This window comes from Manis pentadactyla, chromosome 12 (genome assembly GCF_030020395.1).
Source record: "Manis pentadactyla isolate mManPen7 chromosome 12, mManPen7.hap1, whole genome shotgun sequence".
NCBI classification, from domain to species: Eukaryota; Metazoa; Chordata; class Mammalia; order Pholidota; family Manidae; genus Manis; species Manis pentadactyla.
The window spans coordinates 106,557,686-106,584,987 of NC_080030.1; the positions used below are offsets into that span (position 1 = coordinate 106,557,686).

The window sequence follows — 27,302 nt, forward strand, 5'->3', positions numbered from 1 at the left end:
AGAGCCTCCGGGTGGTCGTCGGGTCTCCGTCCCCGCGGGGCAGGGGCGGCTCGCGCGAACGAGGAGGTGGGGCCAGGAGATTCCAAAGCAATGTTGAAATTCACGGGCGCGGGGAGGAAGCTCCGGCGGGCGGGGGGAGCCCGGGTCGGGCGGCGCGTCCGGCGCGTCCAGGTGTGGCCACGCCCCCGCCGGGGGAGGGAGCCGGCGAATGGGCGCCGCGGCGGGCCGGGCGCGGGCGGGGTGAGCGCGCCCGCGGGGCCGCGGGGACACTCGGCCGGCGGCGTCGCGGGGAGGCTGAGCAGCGCGCGGCACCTGTCGGCCGCCAGGCGGGACGCGGCGCCCGGCCGCACGCAGCGAGCAGCGCCGCCAGCCCCGCGGGGCCGCCAGGGATGCGCCCGGCGAGGACGTGAGCCGCGCTCGCCGCCGATGTGGGACGTCTGCTTGGAAAGGCGCTTGGGGACGACCTGGGTAAGGAACCGCATCGCGTTGCTAATTCCGAAATTGATATTTCTTTTTCTTTTCTATTTTTTGGCTAACGTAGTCGCAGCAGAAACCAGAACTGCCTCTGCTGTGGAGCGCTCGGAACTGTCAAACATTTAGAAGGTTTTTCCCGTATGAATCATTAACTCTTTCGGGTCTGGGCACAATTGTCAGTTCATTGAAATTTCAGCCGTGGCTCCTGCCCACCCCTCGTCGCACAGAGTGTGACTGTTCCGGGTCGGCGTGATTTTTTAAATTTTTGCTATATTTGAACGTTTTTCCGGCATCCGGAACGTGCATGTGGACAGTGAGTAAAAATTTGCGAGTCTACTCCCATCGTGGCGGAGGAAAGAAAATACGCTGGGCGCCGAAACCCCGAAAGAGCATCGCACCGGGGAAAGTGCAGGAATGCGAACGGCGCCTGGAAGGACGTCCGCGGCCCTGCGCCCGCGCCCCGAGGAGGGCCCGGCCTGCGTGGGCTCGCCGCCCGCCGCCCCACTCGCCCCCCGGCACGGCCCCGTGCGAGCGTCGCGGAAGCTGCACCTGGTGCCCCCTCTCGGGGAGGCGCGTTTCCTAAGCGTGAGGGAGCATTTCGGGAACACCCTGACCCACTTGCGAGCGGAGGCAAGGCTCGGCCCGCGGCGCCGTCGGTATGCGGTAGAACTTCGGTTACAGTAATCCGGAGCGCATCAGTGACTTCTGGGAATTCGTGCACTTTCAGATTTAACTGGAAAGTGCTATTTGTAGCCCTGAGCCCCTAAAGGAATTCTCTGCAGGGAATTCCGCCCGACGGTTGTCCGTTCTGTCTGTGCATTTCCAATTTGGCGTGCGATGCGCCGCAAGTCAGAGGAAACTGCGGGGAGGGCGCCCCCTTCGCCCACTTTCCCCCTCCCGTCCTGCGCTCCGGGCGGTTTCTGCAAAAGCTGCAGCCCAGGGATGCTGGCGGGGCGCAGCCCCTCGCGGCCTCCGGGGCGAGGATGAAAGCGCGGCCGGGTGGGGGGCGGGGGTTGTTTTGAAAGTTGTTTGGAGTTGGGAGCTGGTGGGAAAGTTCGGTCTTCCCCATTTGGAAAAGGCCGGCCGGTTCCGCTCCTGCACCACACGCGCTTTCCATTTTTAGCTTCATTCAGAGGCAGACAGACCTCCTTCCTCTTCCTCCCCTTGTTTGTGACACTTTCTGAGGCAGCTTTTCCACAGCGCCGAGGGTCTGGCGGCCATGACCCCAGGCGGTCTGGGACAGGGACCGGGCGCCCCCATTTTTTCTGCCGTGAGAGGTGAAGCCAGAGGGACTGCTCGGAGGGGGGCTCTTAATGTTTTCTTTTTCTTTCTTTTCCCCAGTGAGGGTGCCACACTTTTTTTTTTTTGTAACTCAGAGTAGCATTTTAAAACCTTGCTTCTTCCAGGCAGTCTTGTTTTAAACGGCTTTTTGGCTCTTACTCAGCTGTGCCCGGCACCCCGCATCTGCTCTTGAAGTCCCCGGACGACGGTGTTAGTCACAGCCTCCCGGAGGGAGCCGCGGGACAAAGGGGGTGAAAGGCCTTTCCCTTCTCTTCCAGGCGGCCCCGAAGTGTAGCCCCGGCGCTGCGAGGTCTCCGGAGCTGGCAGAGGGGACCCAGGGCACCATGAAAATGGACATGGAGGACGCGGATATGACTCTGTGGACAGAGGCTGAGTTTGAAGAGAAGTGTACGTACATTGTGAACGACCACCCCTGGGATTCGGGTGTGGACGGAGGGACTCCGGTTCAGGCAGAGGCATCCTTACCCCGGAATCTGCTTTTCAAGTACGCCGCCAACAGCAAAGAGGTAAGCCTCCGGCTTCTGGCTGAAGAAGATTGGCACCTGATGCCAAATCTCCAGACCTTGCCCTTCAGGCCTTGTGTATGTGTCTGTGACAATCTGTGAGTACCAGTGTTTAATTAGTCGCTTGATTCACTTCTTTCCTTGCTTTATCTTTTCCGAAGCCAGTCCCTTCTCATTTCCTCCGGCCCTCAACTGTTCCATACTACTTAGTAAACAGTTCAACCTTTGGGCAAGTTGACGGGTCTTGGGGGGAAGGCCGGATTCCAGCAGGGGTGGGCGAAATCGTCAAGAAAGCCACAGGCCACTCGGGTCTCGTGGTCCAGGTCCCCCGAGTTGTGCAATAGCTTTTGAGGGAGAAAACTTTTTTCTTCTAGAAAAGAAGTTTTTCGTGTTTTCTTGGGCCTTTCGTCCTTGGCTTTATTCTTTTTAACGAGCCATGTTTATTAGCTGGGTTTCTAAAATTATTCTCAAAACCTTGATGTGTTTATGAACTGAAGTGACCGTATACAACCAGAAGAGGGTCACGTAGAAGTGTCCTCTGACCAGATGACTGCAGAGCTAACCGCTGTTGGTCTGCAGCAGTCCCTTTGCTCTGGCGAAGCTGGCAGCCGATTCCTGGTTGGCCTCTGAAGTGGGTACACTCTTTGTTGTTTCAAAGGGGCTGAACACCCAAACTTGGCATGAGCAAAGGAATTGTGTTTACCCTTTTATATAACGATTATAGCGAGGTGTGATGCTTACTTAGCTGGAAAATAACTTGCAGGACCACTTTTTGTTTTGAGAATTCAGCTACTGCAGTTGCTCTTCCTAGTCATCTGCTGGGCTGAGTTGAACTAATGGGCCCCTCAACAGACTTCCCAGCACAACCATCCCCACCGGTCACTGTCAGCTCTATCAGCAAGTCGTGACAGGGGGATCCTACTGTGAGAATTCATAATTCAGTCCTGGGACTGCTCAGCACGGCCATGTCAGATCACTCTCTTTCTTCCCGGGGAGCAGCATTTGGAGGAGTTGGGAGCCTGCTTGGAGATAATTTGTCTTTTTCCTGTTTGTGTGTCTTGAGTTTGGTGTGTTTGGTAAGGGGGAGACACAGATGTCTAAAATTAAACAGTGACTCTGCTTTGAGTTTCATGAAAGCACAGTCTTTTCTCCCCACCCGCTGCTGGGAGGGTGGTGGCCGGTTTTACAAAAAACAAAATTTAAATTGTAGTTGTACGTGAACATCATCAAAAATTTAACCCCAGAGGTCAGCCTTAATTACACCTCTTTTGAAAATGACATTCTTCTCAATAGAAGGTCTCTTAATATGTGGCCCATGAACTCAGTGTGGGATTTGTTTGGGTATTTAAGGTTCGCCCCTGGCTTTAGAAAGTGCTGTGTGATCTTTCCTGTATCAGCTTTGTCCAAATACTGGTCTGTTCTCAGGGCTCGTTTGTGCTTTGCTGTCCTGTCCAGCCCATTGGGACTGAAACGAAGACCTGCATTCTGTGGGTCCCCTTTGCCTTTTAATTCTGTGATGTTTTTATCAGGTTCATAGATTCAGCTCTTAGATGAAGTGTTTCAATTCCCATCATTCCACTTAAAATTATAACTAAAGGAAGGAATGGCCTTAGATCATTAGTCCAAGGCTCAGAAAAGAGTCACTTACCCAAGTGTTACAGTTGAAGGCAGAGCCAGGGCTGGGACCGAGTTCTGACCACCCCAGCCGGGGCTTCTTGACTATGCGGCACGGGTTCCTCTTGGTGTCACTGTGGTTTTATTAATCACCTTAGCCTATTTCAGGCTGATCCTTTATTAAACTTGTTTGTTTTCTCTGAACATGTAACTCCCTATTACACTATGTTCAGCACCCAGAAAACATACAGTGCCTGTATTCCTAAAGAGGGTCTTTCAAAACTAACCTAGTAAGTGACTGGGGTCCTCTCTGTTTTCCCACAGTGTGTTCAGCTGAAATGCTTGCAGAGAATAGTGTATCTTCAGTCCCTAATCAGACAGGCAGTCGGAAAGCAGCGTTAGTGTGATACTGTCTTCCCCTGACTCTGGAAGCTGTACCTGTTTCTCCATCTCTTCCTCCTTCCTCTTTGCACTTTGGGAAAGGACAGCTCCTGAAGGTGGTGAAAGAGGCCTGTGTAATGGAGCCACTGCGCTCTGCTCCGGGAGCTGCGGACCAATTCTAGGACAGAAAGCCTCAGGACTGGGGAAATGTTTACATTATCATTATTCAGTTGGTCCTTGCAGTCTCATGAGTGTGGAAAGGAGAAAAAAGCCCTTCTACATGTAGTTTTTATCTGACTGACTTATCTTGCCCTTCTTTAAATGTTTTCATTTAAGTAGCAGAAGATGTTACATTATGTACTGTTCTGCTGACATACTGGGGAATTTTTTTTAGCAGGATCATTTTTCATTATGAATTTGTGCTATGTGTCAGCACCTTTTTTTGTTGTTGTTAGTTCTAAAACAAAACATACAAACCATATTTCTGACCTGGACCCTCATTTTTAGATTTGGTGTATAATCATTCTGTACCTTTAATGAGCCTGTTCTTACTTCCTATTTCCAGAACTCAAACCAAATATAGATGTACTATTCAAAACTTTTAAAACTTTTTCAACTGATGGGTTATTCTTTTAGGGGGATTTTCCCCTTGTCCTCCTGAAATAATCTGTGAATACTTGAGTACAGAAAGACCAATTTGAACACGTGTGTTTTAGAAGCAGTAGGTTGTACTGAGGTTTCTTGCACTCAAGAGGCACCGTGGCTCTGAAAGTGACCTCGAAAAGTCGAAAAGTGTGCTGATAAATGTGAGGGGGGTGAGCGGGGCTCACTCAGTGTCCATTTTGAATGAAATCAATTGTTACCTCAAGTCATCTATAAAAAGTATCTTGCCGTAACATGCAATTCCCTTTTTTCTCATACTGTATTTTATTCAGTTAACTATGTACCGAGGCATTACCGGGTTCCCTTTAATACAAAGATAACTAAGGAGGAAAACCTTCCATTTTAAAACATCTCCCTTTTTTAAAAAAGTGGGGTGAATTATAGGCCACAGACTTGGTCCACTACAGAATCCTAGTCATCTCTGTACAAATATCCTTACGTTCAAAGCAGACATTTAATTGGCTGAGTCATTATAGTGAGGGGATCTGGCGAGGGGAAGAAATAGCTAGTAGTTAAAATCTGAATAATGTGGGTGAGGCTGCCTGTACCCCATTTAGACCTGGATGTTTCTGCTTAAAACCCATAGTTGTGTGTGTGTGTGTTTGACTATTCCCTAAAGGAGAAATTTTCTTAAAAAAAAATCCTCCCTTGTTACCATCGTTCATTCAGACCCCACTCCACCCATTTTAGGTTGTGAAATTTTCATTTTGTAAAATGGAAAAGAAGCCCTGGTTTTTTTTTGTTTTGTTTTTTTGTCTGGAAGGCTCGGATGTCTGGGTGCGCTGTGTAACAGGCCGCCGACAGGTAGCTCTGCCCAGGGGACAGAGGGGCTGGTGCCACGCACAGTGCCAGGCAGAGAAGGAGCTCCTGGGCCCGAGAGGGGCGAGGTGCTGAGGCCTGTGGCCTGTGCGGAAAGCACACAGTCGCCATTGTAATTCTTTAGGACCCTGGTCAGTTCCAGGGAAGTTTGCTTCCTGAACTAGGTGAACACATTCTTAATTAGTCTTCTGAGCTCTGTGAAATTCAAGGCACACCCCAGGTTCCTCTGTATCATGGGCTTGCTCCAAGGGTAGAATGTTGTTGGCTAAGATTCACATCTGGATTCTTCCAGGGCCAGAAGGAGAACTATAGTGTGGACTTCCACTCCCCGTTAAAAACAATCTTGGCACTCCCATCCCCACTCCCACAGTTACCTCGCCAAGCGCTGTGATCTTAGGGTTGTAGTTCTTATGTCCTCTTTGAATAATGTCTTAGACATGGATTGAGATGAAGGTGCTTGCTGTGTATTAGAATGCTGGATTGGAAGTGGTTGTAGGTGGTATATAAGCTACATCATTCCTTCCAGCCTCAAAATTCTCTGATTTTGTGTTTATCTATATGTGTGGGTTTTTAGGTCCCCAGTAGCTCTGTGTATCATAGGAACTTAAAATCTTATGATTAGGTCTCATTTGTAAAGGTAAGCTAATATGGAGGCTCTGATTTGTTCAGGGTTTGAGGACTGTCATACCTCCCTTCCACTACAGATCCTTCTCTTTGTAGTTGTTCTCCCGTCTTGCTGGCAGAATTGCATTTGTAAGGTTGTAGTGACAAGAGCTACTTCGGAGACTGCCCCAGTGACTTGCCTGCCCTCAAATAGGTGCTGGGAGGTTTATGTCTTCTGCAAATTCCTTTATAGGAACAAAATTCTAGTTCCTGTATTTCTTTTTCCCGTAAGAAAATGTTGTGTGTTTTCTTCGTGTACAATTGATAGCTGAAAAAACCCAAAGGCCCCTTGGTTAAAACAATAGTAATTCAGAAGAAAAACCCTGACCTCAGTGTAATGCTGCTTGTTGGTAACTAAGCTCCGAGTCCTAGGTCAGTGTCTGCAGGAGACTATAATTTAAAACCAAGTTGATGAACCAGTTGAGTACCTTTCTTAACATGACTGCTTTAAAGTGGGGATGTTGAAAATATGAACTGCTAATTATTGGCTCACCAGCAAATGAGATTATTTGTTTTTCCTGTTTGTCATTTCCCTATTATGGAATAATCACTCAAATATGAATGCCCAAAGATTGGCGTGTCACAGAAGTCAATTCCATGAATTTTTCAAATTAATGAGGTTCACTAATGTATCACAAACAATGAGCCTATGAATAAACAAGTCTACATGAGGTTTAGTACATAACTTCTGTCTTAAGTCTGTCTGGGATCCTCCTGTCTTCAGCAAATGCAATCCTGACGGCCTGTTACTGAAAAGGGCAGATAGATGTAAATGAAGGCAGAGGAGGAGAATGAAGTGAACATCTGCTTTTTTCAGCTCCCTGCCAGAAATTCTTAAAGGACCAAAAATAACACTCAAACTCACCGACCTTGTTTCAACTTGTGTTAGGTGTAGGAAATTTTCTTTTTTTTTTTTTTTCTGTCTTTGCAGTCTGTCTTACGCTCCATTGGCTTGTATATTGAATACTAAATTATCCCCCAAAAAATCGTTAGCTGATAACAAATGAGAAAGACTGGCCTGTCACAACTACATAAGAGTGCTTGTTCCATAGCCATTTAAACAGAGGTTTAAATTCATGATGAGATTTAATGAGGTATCAGTGTGTATCATAGCCAAAATCTTACATTCAGCTGTGAACATTTATCAATTCATTCACTGGGCCTACCATTTCAGGGACAGAATTACCCAGGAGCCACCGGGGATAATAAAAACTGGAAATAAACAGTATTTCTTACCTCCCCTCTTGGTCCATTTCATTTCAGTAAGGTAATTAGTAGGTGGTTCTGGATAGGAAGAAAATAAAAATGGGAAAGTGAGCCCAATGTTGTCAAGGAGCTCCTTACAGAGTTCTTCTGTGATGAATTGCTTCCTGACTCCGAGTTTGTGAATTTTTTTTCTACCCCCTTAAAGAAATTTACGATCAAGAAGGAACTGGCAAAGTTAACATGTTTCTTTAGCAAGGCCCCACAAAGTCAAATGTGTGATGCAGCCAGTCTGAGAAGGTCACTTCCTCAGATCTCAGAACCCACAGCCCTCCTCGGTATAAATTCTGTTTCAAAGGAGGACTTTTGACCACTATTGAGTAGAAAATGCTAGAGAAGAACAAAGTTACTTGAGAGATCTTTCTTCTATTAAAGAGAACTTACAGGCTATAAAGGAAAAAAATAAAAACAAAACCCATCTGGAATGAAAAAAATATAATGTGTTTTGTTTCTGGTTCCTTAAGCCTTTGTGGAAAAACCAAAGAGCATTGTTTTGGTTTCTGAGGTTAAAACTATTTTATTCCCCCTCAAGCACACTGTGTTTAGTGTTTGAGGTAGAAGGAGAAATAGGAAACTAAAGGAGCAGGTTGAAATGGTCTAATCTTGACCGTCTAATTCTGCAATACGTGATTGTCATTTTGAAGCGGTAGTTACCCACACTGTAATAAAAAGTAATACAAATAGAGGACCCTCAGTGACCACAGAATAATCCTCTAGACTGTGTAATGCTTGATTGTTTGCTCTTAATCTGGGATTTTAAATATGGTCTTCCCCAAGGTAAGGCTCCTTTGTCATCACGGAGGTACGGATAGTGTCCGTTCTCTGTCACTGCTTGACAACTCAACCGAAATAAGAAGATTGCTTCATACTTTACAGTTGAATTAATTGTTTCATATGTTTACCCCCTTTAGGTAGTTGGAGTGGTGAGTAAAGAATACATACCAAAGGGAACCCGGTTTGGACCTCTGATAGGTGAAGTCTACACCAACGATACGGTTCCCAAGAACGCCAACAGGAAATACTTTTGGCGGGTAAGCAGGGAAAATTCTTCCAGACTCGTTAAGTATTAAGGGAAAAAACGGAGCTAGAATTGCCGGGTCACTTCCTTCCTCAGGCTGTCCTGGGACTCACTGCAGCTGCTCAGGGTCCCCAGGTTCACGCGGAGCTCTAGACAAACGGGATGACACTGGCTAGGTGTTTGGCCCTGGAAACCCAGCCGAGGTGGTTAGGGATGGAGATACGGATACGGACTATGCGTGAATCTTCATTTTTGCAACTCATGAGAGCTTTGTGATAAAAGGAAACAGTTTGCTGCCTGCTTCAGGGGGAAGGTCATTTGCATTTCTCTGCAAGGAAGTAGTAATGAGTCACCAAGCCTTAGATTTCACCCCTTCTTGATTTCTTGCTGAGTTAACTTTAATTGAATGGAAGAGTAATTGTAAATGAATTGTCTTGAAAAGAAATGGATGAAGGAAGGTGGAAGATGGCACTAGGGGGATGGAGACAGACCACAGGACTTGTCCTGTTTAAATGTATTGATACCTTAAAACTATTGGATTAGACAATATGTAGATACTCCCATAGCATAAGGAAAATGCTTACAGTTCTGTGAGATGATAAACTTTTCTAGAACATCCAGTCGAAAAGTCTGGCCAAAACAATTTCCTTTAGAATATCAGGGTTAGAAAGGCCCTCAAAGGTGAGCTAATTAGATGGAATTTTTGAGTAAAAGATGTTGAATTAGGAGTGGACAGAGAAAAATATCAGACTGCTGTCTATCTTCCTACAGCTCTTCTGGGTTATTCAGTTTCCTCAATTAGAAAACAAAGATATGCCTACTAAATGAAAAAGTCTCTTTTTTCTATACCCTTGCATAAAATGCTACTAGTGGGAAACTATTATTTCAGTTGTTGAAAGAAAGAGCTGCATGGTAACAACAAAAGTTGGATTATACTTACTTGGGCCAGTATTTACCTAGAATGCTTCTATCTTTTGGACAGGTATAGCTTTATAAAAGACTTATATCTGGGAAATCACTAAGAAGCTGTCACTAAGAAACAAGATCTTTCTTTATCCAAGAAGTTTTGCATTTTTAGAAATTTATTTTACTATTTTCTGAGCAAAAGAATTATACACAGAATTACGTGCCCACAGTTTTTATTTAATAATTACTCATGCTTAAAATATATTTACTACATGACTTATAATGGGCAAAAATGTAAGTGAGTACATTTTTGCCTTTATTGCCAATAAAGTCGTCTCAGAAGTGAGCCACAGAGGTATGTGGTTCTTTTGAGTCAAAGGTCTTAATTAAGACAGTCCAGTGTAAGTCTCATTAATGCACAGTCATTTTGGAAAAAAAGGCAAGAAAAACCTAAGAAACCCCCTCTCTGCTCCAGTTCTCTGGTTCATTAAAGATTCCTTCTAAAGTAACTGAAATGCTTTCCTCAGGAGGATTTATTTGAATGTGCCTTTCACATGCAAAGGATATTGTGGGAGATAACTTCCCACATGTTGTTAAAAGCATCCTGATTTTGCTGGCACGAGTAGGAACATCTGTTGTGAGGAAAGAAAAAGTTTCATGTCAATTACACAGTAAAGGAAAGTAGGGATGTTCAAGTTGAGAAACCAGTGACATTTCTTGTAACTGTACTATGAGTCAGCACGATTTTAATCTTCCTGCTAATATACAGAGATGTAGTGAGGTGATAGGGGGCAGTGTTCATTTGGCATATGCATTATTCTGCGTTTCTGTGTGTGTATGTGACTTCACAGCATCGACGTTTCTGTGCTTAAATGGGATACAGTAAATTGTAGTCCGTGGAAGGCTGACTGGAATCAACACGCCTTAGCTTTAGAAAGCAGTTTCCGCCCAGCAATGGAACCCCATGTTCCTGGAAGTTTGCACATCAGAGTAAACAAACTTGAAAACCCCTCTTGATAGCAGAATTCACCCAGCCTTGTTCCATTTTCTCTTAACAAAACACACCGCAAAAGCTCTCACAAGCTGCTTTGATGAAGCCACATGTATTTCCCCCTTCACAATTTACAGGAAGTTACTCTTAAAAGAAAGTGATTCTGGTGTTTACTGCCCGTGTTAAAGGGACAGAGTTCCTTTTTGTTTCTGATAACGACTGAGCAAAATGCAGAAACGATTTATAGGCTAACGTAGTATGTGATTAAGAACAAAGCAAGAACCTGCTGTCCGGTTAGAGGGCCATTGCTGCTGCGAGCAGGGTCCTGCTACTTGGAGACTACAGGTTGCAGGAAACCAGGTATTGATTGTACGTGTGTGAGGACATTTCTTACGTCTGAAGAAAAGGGGGGACATCTTAAGAAGGAGGAGAGGGAGAAACCTTCTGTGGAAGGAAGGGTAAGGCGTTTCAGTAAAAATGTGTATTTTAATTTTTCCTGCCCTTACCTCTGCCTTTTTACTGAGTGGTCTGAATGCATGTGTTAACCAGAAGCAGCATTACTGGAGGGCGAACTTGGGGTTCTTCGGTATGCTTTGCTTTTAAAGAACGACATAGTTTCTTCCTGTTCTTTTTCCAAAAACACACGCCTATGGCTCAGTGAGGTGAGTGTTTCAGCCGACCTCCCCACAGATAAGAGGGCTCCCTGTCCCCTCCTCGGGCTTGTAAGCAAAGCACAGGGCCAAACACGTCTATCGAGAGGAAAAGTGACTTCTCCTGACGTCTCAAGTAGGCTGTCAGATTCTGGCTTCCATCCCGGTGTTCACTTTGTTATGGCAGGTGAAGTTCACCTTTGCCCCACCCAGTGTTTCCACAAAAAGGCACAGTTCCAAGTATTCATATGAACAAGTGTTACTTCTGGACTCGGAGGCTTGGGGGTGGAGGATGTTTGCATAGTTTAAGCCTTGGGCGGGGGTGTAGGAAACAGGCAAGTACAGAGGCCGTAGAAAAAGCTGAGACTCAGTCTGACGTACGCAGTCGGCTTGGTCTTCTACCCAGTGACTCAAAGCACTAGAAGTCCGCAGAACCTACCTGAAGCTGGTAGTGTTGCCTGTGCGCCGTTCATGGCCGAGCCAAGCGCGGCAGTGCCGCTTGCACCCATCTGGGGCAGCTCCGTAAATGTAGTTTTGTGTTTCATTCTTCTGTTGTTTTTTCCTCCAAACACGAAAAGGCCATAAAACCGAAATGGAAAAGGTAACTGATAAGGCTCCCCTTACCTGTCTCCGCCCTTCCTCCTGCTGATTCAGGGCCACTCGGCCGCACTGACTCCATTCTTTCCCTATCCAGGCACTAGGGGACCAAAAATCGCAGGTGCTGCTGGCTGGGTTTATTCTTAAGAGCTTTCCATCCAGTCTGGGCTGACTTTTCTTTTACAGCCTGTCTTCTCTTTTGGACAGATTTATTCCAGAGGGGAACTTCACCACTTCATCGATGGCTTTAATGAGGAGAAAAGTAACTGGATGCGCTATGTGAATCCGGCGCACTGTGCTCGGGAGCAGAACCTGGCTGCGTGTCAGACCGGGATGAACATCTACTTCTACACCATTAAGCCCATCCCTGCCGACCAGGAGCTGCTGGTGTGGTATTGTCGGGACTTTGCAGAAAGGCTGCACTACCCTTATCCCGGAGAGCTGACAATGATGAATCTCAGTAAGTGGATTACAGAACAAAAAAATTTTAAAGGCCAGTAACGGCAGACCTGCCCCTGTGAACTAACAGCACATTGTTTAGTTAAGTGGCTTCATCTGTAGGCCAGATAGGTGGCTTGAACTGGGGACTAAGAAAAGGGGGAAAAAATTTGATTTTAGTCCCTCTTCCCTACGATGAAACTTGATCATTTAAAAAATTTTAAGAGCTACTTAGAGTGTGCAATGCAGAAAGTTACAGGAAGAAATACAAGTCCAGTTCTATCTGTCCAAAAGGGGGCAGGTGGGAGTCTGACAGGGTTTGGTCCTGACATGCCAAGTGTGCAACGTATGGCCCTCGTGTGTGGTAATTTGTTGGTGCTTGAAATTGTACACTGCAGTACTGTGGAGACTCAGTTTGGTTAGCAAGTTATGATCTGATGTGGAACCTGTAAGAGTGTTTCTAGAAAAACTTAGCAGCTATCATTTTTCAAATACCATTCAAAATGGATAAAGCTTTATATAAAGATTTGATAGCTGAGCTTCCTTACGGTAAAAACCTGATTATCAGATTTCCTGATCAGTATTATAATAGCCACCTATTACTTTATCTTAACCAGTTCTCAGCTTCTTAGATTTGTAAGTTGTTACCTTTTCGTGAGGTCGAAGTTGGTGTCATGACCTCTGCAAAGGGCTGCTTGTGCTAGTCTTTCTCAAGTGGTCTCTGCAAGCAATTTAAGAATCACTATGAAATTCCAAACTGTTGGGACCATGGTTGTGTGTTTTGGTTAGACCGCTAAGTTTTAAGGCAGTTTTTTAAAATTAGCTCCTTTTTGTTTAAAACTTTAGGCATCTAAATGCTGACATTTTTGCTCATTTTTTGTTTTGATATCATTTCAAACTTAAAGTAGCAAGAGTAGAACTGAGAAACCCCAGATGCCCTTTACCCCATCCCGCCAGAGTCATTGATAAGCTATGCCATTTATCTGAAGGCTCAATTGCTTTAATTCACATTTTCACCTTTGAAATGTTCAGAATAAATGTTACTTTTAACATAAACCAGCATTTTGGCTTAAGCTTAGGACCAATGAACAAACCAGTTCTCTGTACTGGTCAGGTTTGTGCCAACCACACAGGTATCTGGTGCTCATTGCACGCTGTCCACTTCACGTCACCCTCCCTGTGATCTCAAGACTGCATTGGAAGTTTTCTGAAAAGCTGGGGCTATTAAAGCTCCCCCACAGGATCACCTTTTAAATTTATGTTCATGGCGTGCGTGCTCACGCTGTGCACCCTTGAGCTGCAGGAAGAGGTGTGGGAATGTTTGGAAATAAACTGGCTTCCGACGAGTGGGGTGGGTATGATCAGGTCTGCCAAAGGGGTCGGTTCTCTCCCCTCCTCTCTCCTCACGGCCCCCAAGGGCCTCTGCCAGGAGCCATTCAGCCACTTGAGCATCCATGGTGCCAGGCGAGGCCCGGGGCTGGGTGGTAAAAAGCAACTTGCTTCCCAGCAGCACAGCTCATGGGACCATGGGCTGCTTCTTTCCGAGCTCCCCGCACACCAGGTCACTCCACTGGAGGGTCCCCCTGCACGCCTTGTGCTTAATCTCAGGCATTCAGAGAAAGACCTTGATTTTTTTTTTTTTAAAACAGTAACTCCATTTGAAGTGACCCACCCAGTGACTCTGCACTAACCATGAAAAAGCTTTTTCACATATGTCCCCTCACCCTCAGAAGTTCTCAAGGCCTTGCATTTTTATTTCCCAGCAAAAGGCTTTGCACAGTATTTTAAGATTCGAGTGCTTATTCTTTGTGTTCAGAAGCAACTTTTTCCTGTATACTGTGAAATGACCCCTGTCCCTCAAATACCCCTTTGTATTTATTCAGAATGTTGTCTAAGTGGTGGTTTCACATCTCAGGTGAGGAATGAGAGAGTTAGCAAGGCCCAGGCCCAGCAAGCCACCACTCCGGCTGCCAGTCTGGAAACCAGTTGTCCTGGGTGGGTGTGGCGACTGATGACTGGGGCTCTGATGGGGAAAATTCCCACTATTTCATCAGGCCTAATCGGTAGATTGTGTCTTCAAGCGACTTGGCCTGGGTTTCCACGCTGTAAGCACAACAGAGGTCTGGACCCAAATCTCCGTGAGGGCTTTAAATGGCGGTGACGCTTCAGTGGGGACAGTTTGAAGGACAAGTTCACGCAGCCTGAGCTGAGGAAAAATGAGCAACCAGCAATCACCAATTGGCATTTTTTAAAAAACAGAATAAAAGGAGTAGAAACTATTAAAGTTAACTCTTACCCCTCCCAACGTTTTTTTTTTTTTTTTTTGGTATTTTTTCTATCTATCTAAATAACCCATCTAGAAAACAGTTGACCAAATTATAGATTTCTGAATGTTAATCCACTTTCTCAGTTTCAGTTGAAAACAGACTGTGTTTTGCCTACTGCAGAACTTCTAGGTTCTTGTAGTCTTGGGCATTCTTATTATAGATCGAAAATGTGAGTCGGCATAATTAAGCCACTCAGAGCCTTCAGAGGGAGTTCACTCTTGAAATGACTCCTTCCGCCTACAGCCCTTTAAGATTTAAGACCAAAAACAGATCTTGATTTTTTCTTTTTCATGTTAACTCAAGCTGCTGAGTGGGAGAGTCAGAAATGACGCCCGCTCCCCTGATTACTCAGCTGCCGAGGGATGGTTTTTTTCACGTACCTCCATACCGGCTCCATGATTTCCTCCTCAGAACATCTTAGGGGAGCTAATGTCTCCCTCTGGATATTGTTTTTGGAAGAAGATACGAGCTGATTTTTACGAGGGCATAAGAGAGAGCAAACGTTTACTGTGGATGTACTGTGCGGGGCAGTGTGCTAACTGTTTTGCATAGAAAATAATAAATTCCAACCTTATTTGTTGGCCCGATCATTAGCTTTGCTTGAAGTGCGATCATCGAATTTTGAGGTGCTCGGTAGGAATGCCAGACCAGACATGAGGGGCAGTGCTACCAATGGACAGGAGCTTGTTGCTTATGGCTTGAATTTGGTGGATTTTAGGACCCAAGGAGTACTGAAACTCCTGGAAAAATTATGGAATTACGGCACTTGCATGTAATTTGCCACATGAAGGTCATGACAGTGAAGTTTCTGTATTTTCACTTTACCAGAGGGTGTTTTCTTTTTTTTAACATGGGCCTATGTAGATTCCTCCCAGTCATCCTTTTTTGCCTCCATAAAATTCCTTCCTCTGGCTGTGAGATGGTTGACCTATCAGTTTTCCGACTTAGTTGCCTCTCTTCCTTTACCATTTCAGCTTTAAAAAACAAAAGTGACAATTTGAACTTCCTGCCTGCTGGGCCTACTGAAAGGCTGATACTGGCCTGATAACGGGGTATTTATTTTGGTTTAGTGGCTGCAGAAATCCCTCTCCCTCAACAAGCTTTCCATCACTGCCCCCATCAGCATCTAGCCTGATAGTGTCTCGGCTTGTGTTTATTCTGGGGCTGCCGGCTCACCCGGGAGTAACTGATAACGGCCAGCAGGAGATAACATGCTCCGAGGGGCTCTGAGCCTGGAATCAAATCCCTCAAGCCTGTCAGCCTAGAGAATGGATTTGAGGAGTTCAGAATCTGGAGTTCCACAGAGTTCATTTCTACACCTATCAGATACCAAGCCTGCAGTTCTTTCCCAGTTAAATCAAACGGGCATTTTTTAAAGATGACGAATGATAACTTTTACAGAGGCTTCTCCTCATCACCCCAACCTGGCCTCTCCTGAGGCGAAGCCGAGAGCTGGCCTGCTGCTCACAGACCCCGAGGCTGATGCCGTGGGGCCCCTCCTGCGCCTGGGGCAATGTTGAGGCGGCGTAGACTGCCCGCTCTCCCAGAACCAGAGGCCCACCAAGCGGCCTGTTGTACTTCTGACTCCAGGGAAGGCCAAGCAGGGAGATTTTCCCTGCGGTCACTGGTGTTCTCCTGAAGGCATGGTCTGTTCTGGGGGTTTGGAGAGGCGGGGCTGGCAATGGCCAGGGCAATCTGGACGTGTCCTCATTGCTGCTGTTCCTAAACAGTATATTTACCGAGTAATAATAATGTGCCCTCTTTGGGGACAAATGCTTTCATCTCAGCCTGCCCCTCTTTGGTGTGCTAAGTAATTGAACTGGTCGGGAAGTGTGTGTTGTGGTTTGGCAGAGGCGACCGGCACGCCTTGTGATTCCAGGGGACAGCATGGCCGCGAGCCTGGTTAGACCAGACAAAGCCCTGGTGAAGATCTTGTGCTGTGCTGTCAGCAAATCGAGGGGCATGGGTGGCATGCACGTTGCTCATCTACTTCTTGGCACAGGCAGTTTGATCGGGGCGTTATCACAGCCAGAGTAAACCAAGAATCAGGGCAAAAATTGATGACTGCTTTTTACTTGAAATGAGTCTCAATCTTTCACATCTTATTCGCGGGGTGTGTGCTGACTTCCTTTACATACACTGTGAGCATCAGAATGACTTTAGCCTCTGACACCCCCACCCCAGTATTTTTCCACCCCATTTTAATGGGAGCCCTCCGGTTCTAGCATAAACAGCACTTTTCAAGTTTTTACGGGTGGAAACAGATAATCCCCACTGCGCCCCGCGCCCGGTGGGTGCTGCCCCCGTCCCCGTTCTGCTGAGGAGGAAGTGAGCCGGTGAGAACGGGGGGCGTGCAGGAGCCGGGGCCCCCCACCGGGGCCAGCTGGTGCCCAGGTTCTGTCAAGGCCAGAGCGACTGGCAACTCCACCTGGCTTCTTCCTTCACCTTCTGAGTGACCGGCCTTTCTTCTTCCTTTCAGCAAAAACGCAGAACCAGCCGAGGCGGCAGGGCGCAGAGGGACCCGGCCTCGGCCCCAGGGGCGCCCCAAGGAGAGAGCACAGCGTGAAGGAGATCCTGCGGCGGGACCCCAGCCCCTCCAAAGGGAAGGACTTCTACCGTTCGGACATGTCCCCCTTCGCCCCGGGAAAGGACACGGACCCCTTCGGGAGAAACGGGAGCCCCGACATGCCCTTCTACCCGCGGGTGGTGTACCCGCTCCGCCCGCTGCCCGACGACTTCCTGACAGCCCCCCTGGCCTACGGGGTGGAGAGGCCCCCCTACCGGCCGCGCTCGCCCGTGCCGTCCTCCGCCACGCCCAGCCCCTCGGCGCGGAGCAGCCCGGCGCGCAGCCTGCAGGGCTTCAGCCCCCGCAGCAGCCCGGGGACGGCCGGCTCGCCCCCAGGCCCCGGCCCCCAGGCCCCGCGCGATGCCTGCGCCGGCCTGGGTGCACCCTACGGAGCCGAGGGCCTGGGTGCCTACCCCGGCTTCCCCCCGGGCGCGCCCCTGCCGCCGGCCTTCGTCCCCCCCTACGGGGCGCACTACCCCAGGCTCCTGCTGCCCCCCTATGGCGTCAACTGCGGCGGCCTGGGCGTGGGCGGCGTGAACGGCGTCGGCAACCTGGGCCTCTTCCCGCGTCTGTACCCCGTGTACGGCGGCCTCCTGGGCAGCGGCGGCCTGCCGCACCCCGTGCTCGCCCCGGCGTCCCTGCCCAGCTCACTGCCATCCGACGGGGCCCGCAGGCTGCTGCAGCCCGAGCACCCCAGGGACGTGCTGGTGCCCGCGCCGCACAGCGCCTTTTCCCTCCCCGGCGCGGCCGCCAGCCTGAAGGACAAGGCCTGCAGCCCCACCAGCGGCTCCCCGACGGCGGGCACGGCCGCCACGGCAGAGCACGTGGTGCAGCCCAAAGCTACCTCGGCGGCCATGGCCGCCCCCGGTGGCGACGAAGCCATAAATCTCATTAAAAACAAAAGAAACATGACCGGCTACAAGACGCTCCCCTACCCGCTGAAGAAGCAGAACGGCAAGATTAAGTATGAATGCAACGTCTGCGCCAAGACGTTCGGCCAGCTCTCCAACCTGAAGGTAGGCCTGGCGTTCGGCCCGCTTCCCCCGGGTCGCTCAGGGCACGTGGGCAGCGCGAGCCTGGCGGGGACAGTCAGCGGGGGCTGCTTCGCTTTAGCCCCTTCCGGCTGGGTGGCTTTGGGCAAAGCGACGGCCCTCGGCCATCTTCTGAATGATAAAAACGTGGGGTTTGGGCCAGAAGATGAGTTTAAGGTCCCTGCTGGCCTGTGACTTTTGTTCCTTTAGTTCAAACACACAGCAGTCTGGGAACCCCGGGCCTTATTCTGTTTAGGGCTTCATCTTGAAGCTCCCCGTAAGCCGTCTGCGTCCTCGACGCCTGAGCCTGAGCGGGAACGTTCGGTCTTCCACTAACGCGTGTGGCTTCCTCCCAGGTCCACCTCCGAGTGCACAGTGGAGAGCGGCCTTTCAAGTGTCAGACGTGCAACAAGGGCTTTACTCAGCTCGCCCACCTGCAGAAACACTACCTGGTACACACGGGAGAGAAGCCGCACGAGTGCCAGGTGGGTGGGACTCGTGACTTCGGTAGGAAACGTCGAAGGGTGTGAGCCAGCGCGAGCACCCTGCCCCCCGTGCCTGCTGGCGAGCTGAGGTGGTGAAGCAGCCAGCTTCCGGGGGTGGGCGGCAGTGGGCAGACACGGCCGCTTTGCTCCGTGCCCCACTGGAGGCGTCTGGCCTCCCAGGCTGCTGGGTGTCGGCTCCTGTGCGTGCCCCTGCCTTTGGCGGCTCTTCCTAACCCTCTCGTCTCCCCGTCTGCTTTCTCTGCCCTCTGCCCCCCACGGCAGGTTTGCCACAAGCGGTTCAGCAGCACGAGCAACCTGAAGACGCACCTGCGGCTGCACTCGGGGGAGAAGCCCTACCAGTGCAAGGTGTGCCCCGCCAAGTTCACCCAGTTCGTGCACCTGAAACTCCACAAGCGCCTGCACACGCGGGAGCGGCCCCACAAGTGCGCCCACTGCCACAAGAGCTACATACACCTGTGCAGCCTCAAGGTCCACCTGAAGGGCCACTGTCCCGCGGCCCCAGCCCCCGGGCTGCCCGTGGACGACCTGACCCGCATCAATGAGGAGATCGAGAAGTTTGACCTCAGTGACAATGCCGACCGGCTGGAGGACGTGGAGGACAACATCGACGTGACCTCTGTGGTGGAGAAAGAAATTCTGGCTGTGGTCAGAAAAGAGAGAGAAGAAACTGGCCTGAAGGTGTCTTTGCAAAGAAACATGGGGAATGGCCTCTTCTCGGGGTGCGGCCTTTATGAGCCGTCGGACGCGCCGCTCATGAAGGTGGCTCCCAGCAACCCACTACCTCTGGGACCTGTAAAGGTCAAACAGGAAACAGTAGAATCAATGGATCCTTAAGATTTTCAGAAAGCAAGAAGTGTTTTGTTTTGTTTCTTAACTTACGACTTGTCAAGTCAGGGTGCCTGTAGTGAATGGCTCGTACAGAATCCCAGCTCTGCAAAGCCCTACCTGACTGCAGATGGCTTCCCCCCACCGCTTTGGAATTGAAGAAGGAACTCCAAAGTTACTGAAATCTCAGGGCATAAATGAGGCAAAGACAAAATATATATATATATATACTTATTTACACCATCTATATATTTGACCCTATGTATTTTGAGTATTTGTGGATATGTTTGCATAGCCTTCCCATTGCTAAGACTTGCCTAGCCATAATTATTTTTTCAATGATAATCCTTCATAATTTATTATACAATTTAGCATTCAAAAAGCAATAATTAAAAAAGTTTACAATGACTGGAAAAATTCCTTGTAATTTGAATATAAATGTTATATTTTTATCTTGTGGCCGTTCTTTGTAGATAATTTCAGCACATCTCTTTAAGTACCCAAGATGTAGTCAGCATATACATGACTTCGGTTGACCTCCCTCTATAATAATGGTTTGAACATGAGGCTTCGGTCTTGCCAAAGTTCCAACAGTTGATGTGTTAATTCATAGGGTCATATCATTTGAACGGCATCATATATAGCCTGGGGGTTTGTGTGGAATTACCCCGTGATAACCTAGGTAGAAAAAACAAGAAAAGGAATCTTGTATGTGTCTGTAGATCAGAATTTCTCCCCCTCGCCACAGATTTACCACAAAGGTGTGACAAGAAGGCTTTGCCAACGTGGCTCCTTCTCCAAAAAGCAGGGTCTCCGCACCCCCACTCATGTGACAGAGTGGCTGCATGACTCTTGCGATCCCACGTAGTATCTGAAAATGTGAAGAAGACATGATGCCATGTTTGAAGCCACCGTAAGACCTTCCCAAGGCATGGGGGGGTTGGTATGTGTGAGGTTTGGGGGCTTGAGTCTGGGTGTCGTTTTTGTTGTTGGTTTTTGTTGTTGTTACGTCAAAATTGCACAAACATGGTGCTCTACCAGGAAGGATTCGAGGTAGATAAGCGCAGGCCACACTTTAAAAACAAAAAACTGGAAAACGGGTATTTTTGTTGTCTTAGGGTAAGAGCAGGTAATGAACATTCCTATCCCCAACACATCAATTGTCTTTTTTTCTGTACAACTCCTGTTTTCCTCAGTATTTGTGTTTTTACATTTTACAGTTAATTTAATTGAAGATGAAAGGGCATTGCAAAGTTGTTCAACAACAATTACCTCATTGAGTACGTCCAGTCGTGCAGGAAATGATGACTTACCTAATATTTGCTACTCGAGAGGAGAGACGAAATGTGCTCGGGAAAGATAGAATGTGTGCCACTCTATCTTTTTACTCTGCTAAGCCCAAAGATTACATGTCAGCATTCAAGGTGTAACGAAGAATGATGTATATTTATAAATCTATTTATACCACTATACCATGTGTATATATAATATATTTATAACCACTTAAATTGTGAGCCAAGCCATGTAAAAGAACCTACTTTTCCTAAGGGCAGGAAAAAACACAAAAATCAAACCCTTTCTGAGCCTTTGCTTAACACTTGTGACCTCATAGGCACAGTGGTGAGCTTGGGTACCCCTTGCTCTTGTAAGACACCCTAAGACCTTGTTGCAAAGGTGGGGACTGCATAGAAACCAGGGAGAAAGAGATCCATCATTTTTACTATTAAGGACCCTGTCAGATGGCTTTATTTTTGGTTTGCCACATTATGATTATAGGGCCACACTCAAGTCACAAAAATAAGAATCCCGTTACTACTCCTTCTACAACTAACTTTTCTCTCCCTCCTCCTTAAATAACTGATGTATCACCAGTCAATCTGGTTTATATGTTCAGCATTTTGTTTTGAGGCAACCTGCAGGGAAGAGTAATGACACATTGAGAATGATCCAGGGAACCCTAAGAGCCTTACTGATCCGTTCTACACAGCAGGGAAACTGACAGCTTTCAGGTGTCAGTGTTCGGGGAGCACACAGCCCTTCCAGTAGGTAGAGCAAAGCATCACCCCGACACCGGTGCCAGATGCTCTACTCCCACATGCCCATTCGCTTTTTGCCTTTCTGTGCTTTCGCACACGTGGGGATTTCACCAGGCCCTGCACTATGGCTTGAGACCTGGATCTTCTTTGCTGTCTGGTTTTCCCCCTTAGGCCTCTTACATGTGAATGTTGAGCCCACAATCAACAGTGGTTTTATTATTTTTTTTCCTCTACTCAGAGTTAAAACTGACCAAAGTTACTGGCTTTTCACTTTGCTAGAACAACAAACTATCTTATGTTTACGTACTGGTTTACATTGTTATTTATGTGCAAATTGTCAAAATGTAAATTAAATATAAATGTTCATGCTTTACCAATGCTTGTCTAGTGTCTTGCGTGAAGGGCCAGTGAGCGGCATCTTAATTATACGGGAAGGGGGGCCCCGGAATGAATTTTGAACATGACACATTGCCTCTCTCCTGCACGGTCCCTGCCCCCAAAGGGAGGACTCCCCAATACCACCTCCATCGGGGACTACACTTGGGAGTGATCGGAAGCAAGTGCTCATCTAGTGTCCCGTAACTCAAAAGCGAAAGATTTTCTCTAAATACAAGCTATAAAAGTGTGCTCTAAGGAAAGCATTTTAAGCATTAGCCAGTAAGTGGGGAAGATTGGTTTATACTTTCTTTGGACTTTTTCATTTTACTTTGCTGGTGTGTATAGGGTGGTAGGAAAGCAAGGAAGACTTCGAACAATTCCAGAAGTGCCTTCTGAGCTGTGCCGGGGTGTGCGTGTGCAGACCCCACCTGCTCATGGGTGAGGGGCACTGGGGAAGCCCCCGGAAGCTTGGGGAAGGAGCAGTGCCCTGGCCCCTGCAGCCTGCAGATTTCCTTATTCCACAGGGCGTAAGGTGTTACGGGCTTCTGCATAAGCCTTCCTGCCATACAGCCCAGGGTATTTTTTTTTCCTTCACCTCTTAACTCAGGAAGTAGATTTGCCACTTGTTCATTTAAAATGAGTCTCAAGAAAGCTGTTTTACCAGCATCTGGACACTGTTACCGTGAAACTGAGGGATCGTGGTGTGGCCAGGCAATCCCAAGCTCACGTGGTGGGCATGGAGCTACTTGCTGGTCCTTTGATGCCCCAGAAACTAATCTATCTCCAGGCACAAATAGAGGCATAAGTCTGAGTCTCGTTTGGTAGATGTGAGTAGGAGATGCTTCTAGAAAATTATTAGTGCCCTCAGTGAGAAAACTGTAAAAGCCCTTTGCGCATGGTGTCATGCTTGCCACACCATCCACTACCGATGGTCCCACATCTATGTAACTGCATATTGAGGACATAATGCTCCTTACATTTTGGTACTCAAAGCTGCCTGGTTTTTTTTTAATGTTTCTTCTTCATATTCACTTAAACATCTGTACCAAGAATTTGAAACGCTGCCAACATGTAACTGGCGTTAAGAAAACCAGAGCCCTATTGTCATAAATGTGCCAAATGGTGCTCGTTGCACTACTAAATTCTACAGAACCATTGTAATAATTTTTCAAAACAAAGCCCAGTAAGATCCAGTGTGTAACAGTCACTACTGTAAATCAGTTTCTTACCTGGCAACGCATGTCTTTTTTTCTCAAGTGTTATATATTCTTGGAACATGTGGGGACTTCGCTGTTTAATGCAAAGATGATGCTCACTAGGAGCTCAAGTCTACCGGCCAACATTCGCACGATCGGTTGAGATTTCATGCAACTGCACTGGGCTAGGCAAGACCAAAGAAGTCCTCTTTCTCTGTCTTTCTTAATAAAAGCTTCAGGAATGATGCATTTGATTCCCCACCATAAGAGAACACTGTCTACAGGACTTGTTTCCATGGGAGTTGATGGGCACATATCTAGATTTTTTTTTCCCCTTGCGGGAGAGGAAACCAATTTAGGACCTTTAAGTTTGTGTAAGTCAGCCTTTTCGTGTGTGTGTGTGTGTGTGTGTGTGTGTGTGTGTGTGTGTGTGTGTGGCCTTCTTTAAAAAGATCATGAAAAGGCCAGAGCAGAGAAATGAAAGTAATTAGAGGCACATGGTACAGGAATATTAGTGTAAAACCAGGCCTCTAGGATCGTCTGGTCTAGAAAGGAAAACTGTGCCACAGAGGGCGGCAGCTAAGAAAATTCATGGGTAGGAGAGAAGGTAACAGAATATGATCATTGAAGCAATCCAGAAAACACCGTTTCCTTTATGAGACCATAGAGCTCTTTGTCCCTAACGTGTCCATTTCAGTATCAACTTCTGGCCAGAAGCAATCAGATCATGCTGAGTGCCAGCTCTCTTGACAGTCTACTTCTGCATATACAGCGGCTGCAAGAAATGTTTCAGGACTCACGCATAAGCCTCCCATCTTATCCTTTTCCAAGCTTTAAGTCCTCAGAACTCCCAAGTCCATTTGCTCACAGCGGCTCCTGAAATCAGGGAGAAAGGATTTCAGTCTCAATACAGCCTTAATTATGTCGTTTAGGCAAACATCACAGCAAGATTCCAAAATGTTATTTTTTAGCCTGATTTATTCCAATACTCTCCATGACCAGTTTCGCAGCAGACTGAACTAACACACCTCTCTTAGTTTGCTCTGCCTTCCGGGTGTGACAACTAATGGCCCAGAGCCGACCATGTAGATATCTGAAGCTTTTGTTTAGCATACATATGAACGTGGTCACCTTGTAGTTTTCTCCTACCCTCATCAAGAAAGAAAGAGGAAGTGACAGATGAGCGTCAAGAGGTAATTTTCGTAAGAAATTCTTCAGTGTGTTCATGGAAGGGGGCTGTTCTCATGGGATTTTGGCAAAGCCCCCCATCTCAGCTTATCTGAAGGATTCACCTGTGGATGACAGCAACCAGCTGCTCCCCATTGAGGGTGAGAAGCAGAGCGAAGGAGTGAAACAAATCCTAGCAGAAGGGACCCTGGTTTGATCACAGGGATGACACCTACCTTTAGGGTTTTTAGTACAGCGGGTTCCTTTCCTTGTGGGGAGGAATAGAAACGCCTTGGAGGGCTTAGAGAGGAATCAGCTTGTTTGAAAGCACAAGATGTACCAGATGCTCTGGGAAGCCCTTCCAGGTCTATAATTTCTATCAGCCTTAGAAATGATGGAGCACCTGGGGACAAGAGAGAACAAGGCTTTGGTAGAGAACCTAAGTTTTATCAATGTTCCTGAGGCCTCCTAGGAAACTAGATAGATAGATCTTTAGAGAGACAGATGGTAGAGAGATTGGTAAATTAGATAGATGATAGGTAGATATAGATGGAAGACAGATTTAGAGAGCTTATCTGATTCTGAGGAAAAGTCCATGATACCGTGACATGAAATGCGCTGTATATTTTGTAAAATATTTGAAAATACATTGCACATTTGAGCTCTTCCCAGGGATTCTGGAAGGGGATGGAAAGTGAAACAGGGCACCCCTACCCCCACCCCCAGCTCAGGGCACACTGCAAAGCAACCCCAGGCTAGAGCCCCTCAGGGCCACGGCCCCTCGAGAAGAGGAGGGACCGCCTCCGTCCTCCCATCAGCTTCCGGTGAGGACGTATCCCACCCACACAGGCAAAGGAGGGGGGACACGCCTTCATTCCCTTCCACTCCCTGCCTCCCCAGCTCAGTACAAGTGACCTGATGGTGCTTTGCCGTGACAGCAGCCAAGCAGGGTCACTAATGGGTGCTTTGACTCCTTCCCCGGCTCCCGAGCCTGAGGCTAAGAGTGCACCCATGGTGGGAAGTGAAATTTTGAGCCCTGTCTGTTAGAAGAGCAGTGCACCAGGGACCTAGATCCTTAGCTCCAGTCCAGGTCCAGCCCCAGCTAGTTGCATGCTCTCAAGGAAGTCGGGGCATGCGCTGGTGGAGCTGCTCCCAGGCCCTCCTCCACCCAGACAGAAGCGCTGCATCTCATCAGAGGGTAAGGTCCTGTCGTTTTCTCTCATTTCTTCTGGTTTGTCTTCCCCGGAACTCTGACTGCTGCCATTGACAGATATCTGTAATTCAGAGAGCAAATGTCAGAGACTATGGAAATGAAGGGCAGGCTTCTTTTAAAGCGTGGAAACAACTACTGTGGCTTCTTTTGGCAAAAGAGATAGGGCTTGCAAAGGTCCTGCAAATTTTTGTAAGGTCCATGAACTTTCCCCAGGAATTCATAGGCTCGTCTGAAAGGAATCAAGGCCCTTTGAATGGGAATCCTGGGTTGTGCTCAAATCAAACCTCTGCTAAAGTCAAGTATCAGGAATTCTAGGATGTTTGGTTTCGTGGGCTTGGGGAAGGGGTCTTCATTTTTTTTAGAGTAAATAAAGTAAAGAAGACTGGGAAAGATTCAAGTTTGTCACCCCAAAAAGGAGAGGGGACCAAACTGCTGGTAACTCAAAAAGACAGCGAGGATCCGCAGGGACACCCCGAGGAGACCTGGAGGAATCCCTCGGCGAGCAGAGCGATCTAGGCCTCAAAACCGTTTTAACGGTTCAAGGTTTAAAAAAGGCAATACAGACAAATGAAGCAGAGAGACAGGGGGAGAGAAGGAGAGGTTACGCCAACAACAGAAACCGTGAGTAGATAGATGTGAAAGGGGCTGAAAATAAGTGAAAAGTGAAAAACTGCTTTATGAATAAACCGTTAAAAGCTAGTGAGTGAAAAGGCAATTGAGCTTCCAGTTCTCAGTGAATCACAAGCTTGTGGAAGCGGAGGCTGGCCTGAGACGGGGCCCGGCGCTCCCCCTGCCCCGCGCGGCTGCAGAGCGGCTCCCAGGGGGCGGCCACCACTTTCTACTTGAGTGTCAGTTTCGCTGTGAGCAGCCTGTGTCACACACACACACGGGGGCCATTTTACCGCCTTGCACACAAAACATGACTCGGTCATCTCTCCAACCGGCTGACACCAGGAGGCAGGCGACACCCTCCGCAGGGCAAGTGCGACACAGCAGGCCCCGGAGTGAGGGCCAGGGGACGGAGAAGGGGGTGCTAGCGAGGCCGGAGCCTCAGCCTGCTCTGCTTTTTTCTGCAGAGCAGAACATGGTTTCACACTCCTTGTCGTTCCTGTTGGCGGGCTCCCGCCAGGCCCGGTGTCCTCCCGCACCTGTCTTCTGGGCCAAGGGGCACAGGGCACCTCAGGAGCACGTCTGGGCTCAGGGCTAGCAAATGAAATGACAGTCGTGCTGGCCTCTGCACCCTGCCTGCTGGGGAAGCCCTGGTCACCGTAGGAAGTGAACCAGTTCAGCCACTGTGCCGGCCTCGCACTGCCAGTCCCGGGAAGAGGTGTGAGGCAGGGATGCGACAGTGCCTCCCGGGGACAGGTCCAGTGTCGGGCCGAGGGGCAGGTACCCAGGGCACGGCATCCAGGGCTGCAGGGCTGCCCCCTCTAGTGCCCAGGGTGGAACACACTTCCTACCAAACAGCCTGCCATGTGGGCTCGACTCCCTCAAGAGAAAGGAGGTAGGAAGGGGTGGCCACAGTCGCCATGATCTGCCTGGGAGCACGTTCTCGGTTGGCGCCCGCCCTCCTCCCTGCCAGGCCCAGGGTGGGCAGGTGGCCCTGTCCTGGGGGCCGGGCTAAGCCAGCCCAGGGGAGCATTTGACCCCTGTCACCCACGAAGCAGCTGCCCATGCACAGCTGGCTGCACCATCAAAGAATGAGGTCCAATTTTAATGAATCTGTTTCATTTTTAATAACCAGGCTGAGAGTGTAGCTCTGTACACCTGGCCAG

General features: G+C 48.3%; 1 protein-coding gene across 2 annotated transcripts; it reads left to right on the plus strand.

The window, feature by feature from the left end:
* The first annotated feature begins 238 nt into the window (after positions 1–238).
* On the plus strand, positions 239–21,946 carry PRDM1 (PR/SET domain 1). 2 transcript variants are annotated; one of them, XM_036902871.2, is made up of 7 exons: positions 239–468; positions 2,034–2,282; positions 8,594–8,713; positions 12,052–12,304; positions 17,089–18,191; positions 18,563–18,691; positions 18,974–21,946. In XM_036902871.2, the coding sequence occupies exons 1-7, from the start codon at positions 427–429 to the stop codon at positions 19,544–19,546; spliced, it is 2,469 nt and encodes an 822-aa protein (XP_036758766.2). In that variant the 5' UTR covers positions 239–426; the 3' UTR covers positions 19,547–21,946. The 2 variants fall into 2 exon arrangements, with proteins under 2 accessions (XP_036758766.2, XP_036758769.2); XM_036902874.2 differs by lacking the exons at positions 239–468; positions 2,034–2,282; positions 8,594–8,713 and adding an exon at positions 8,750–11,848.
* Positions 21,947–27,302: the final 5,356 nt, after the last annotated feature.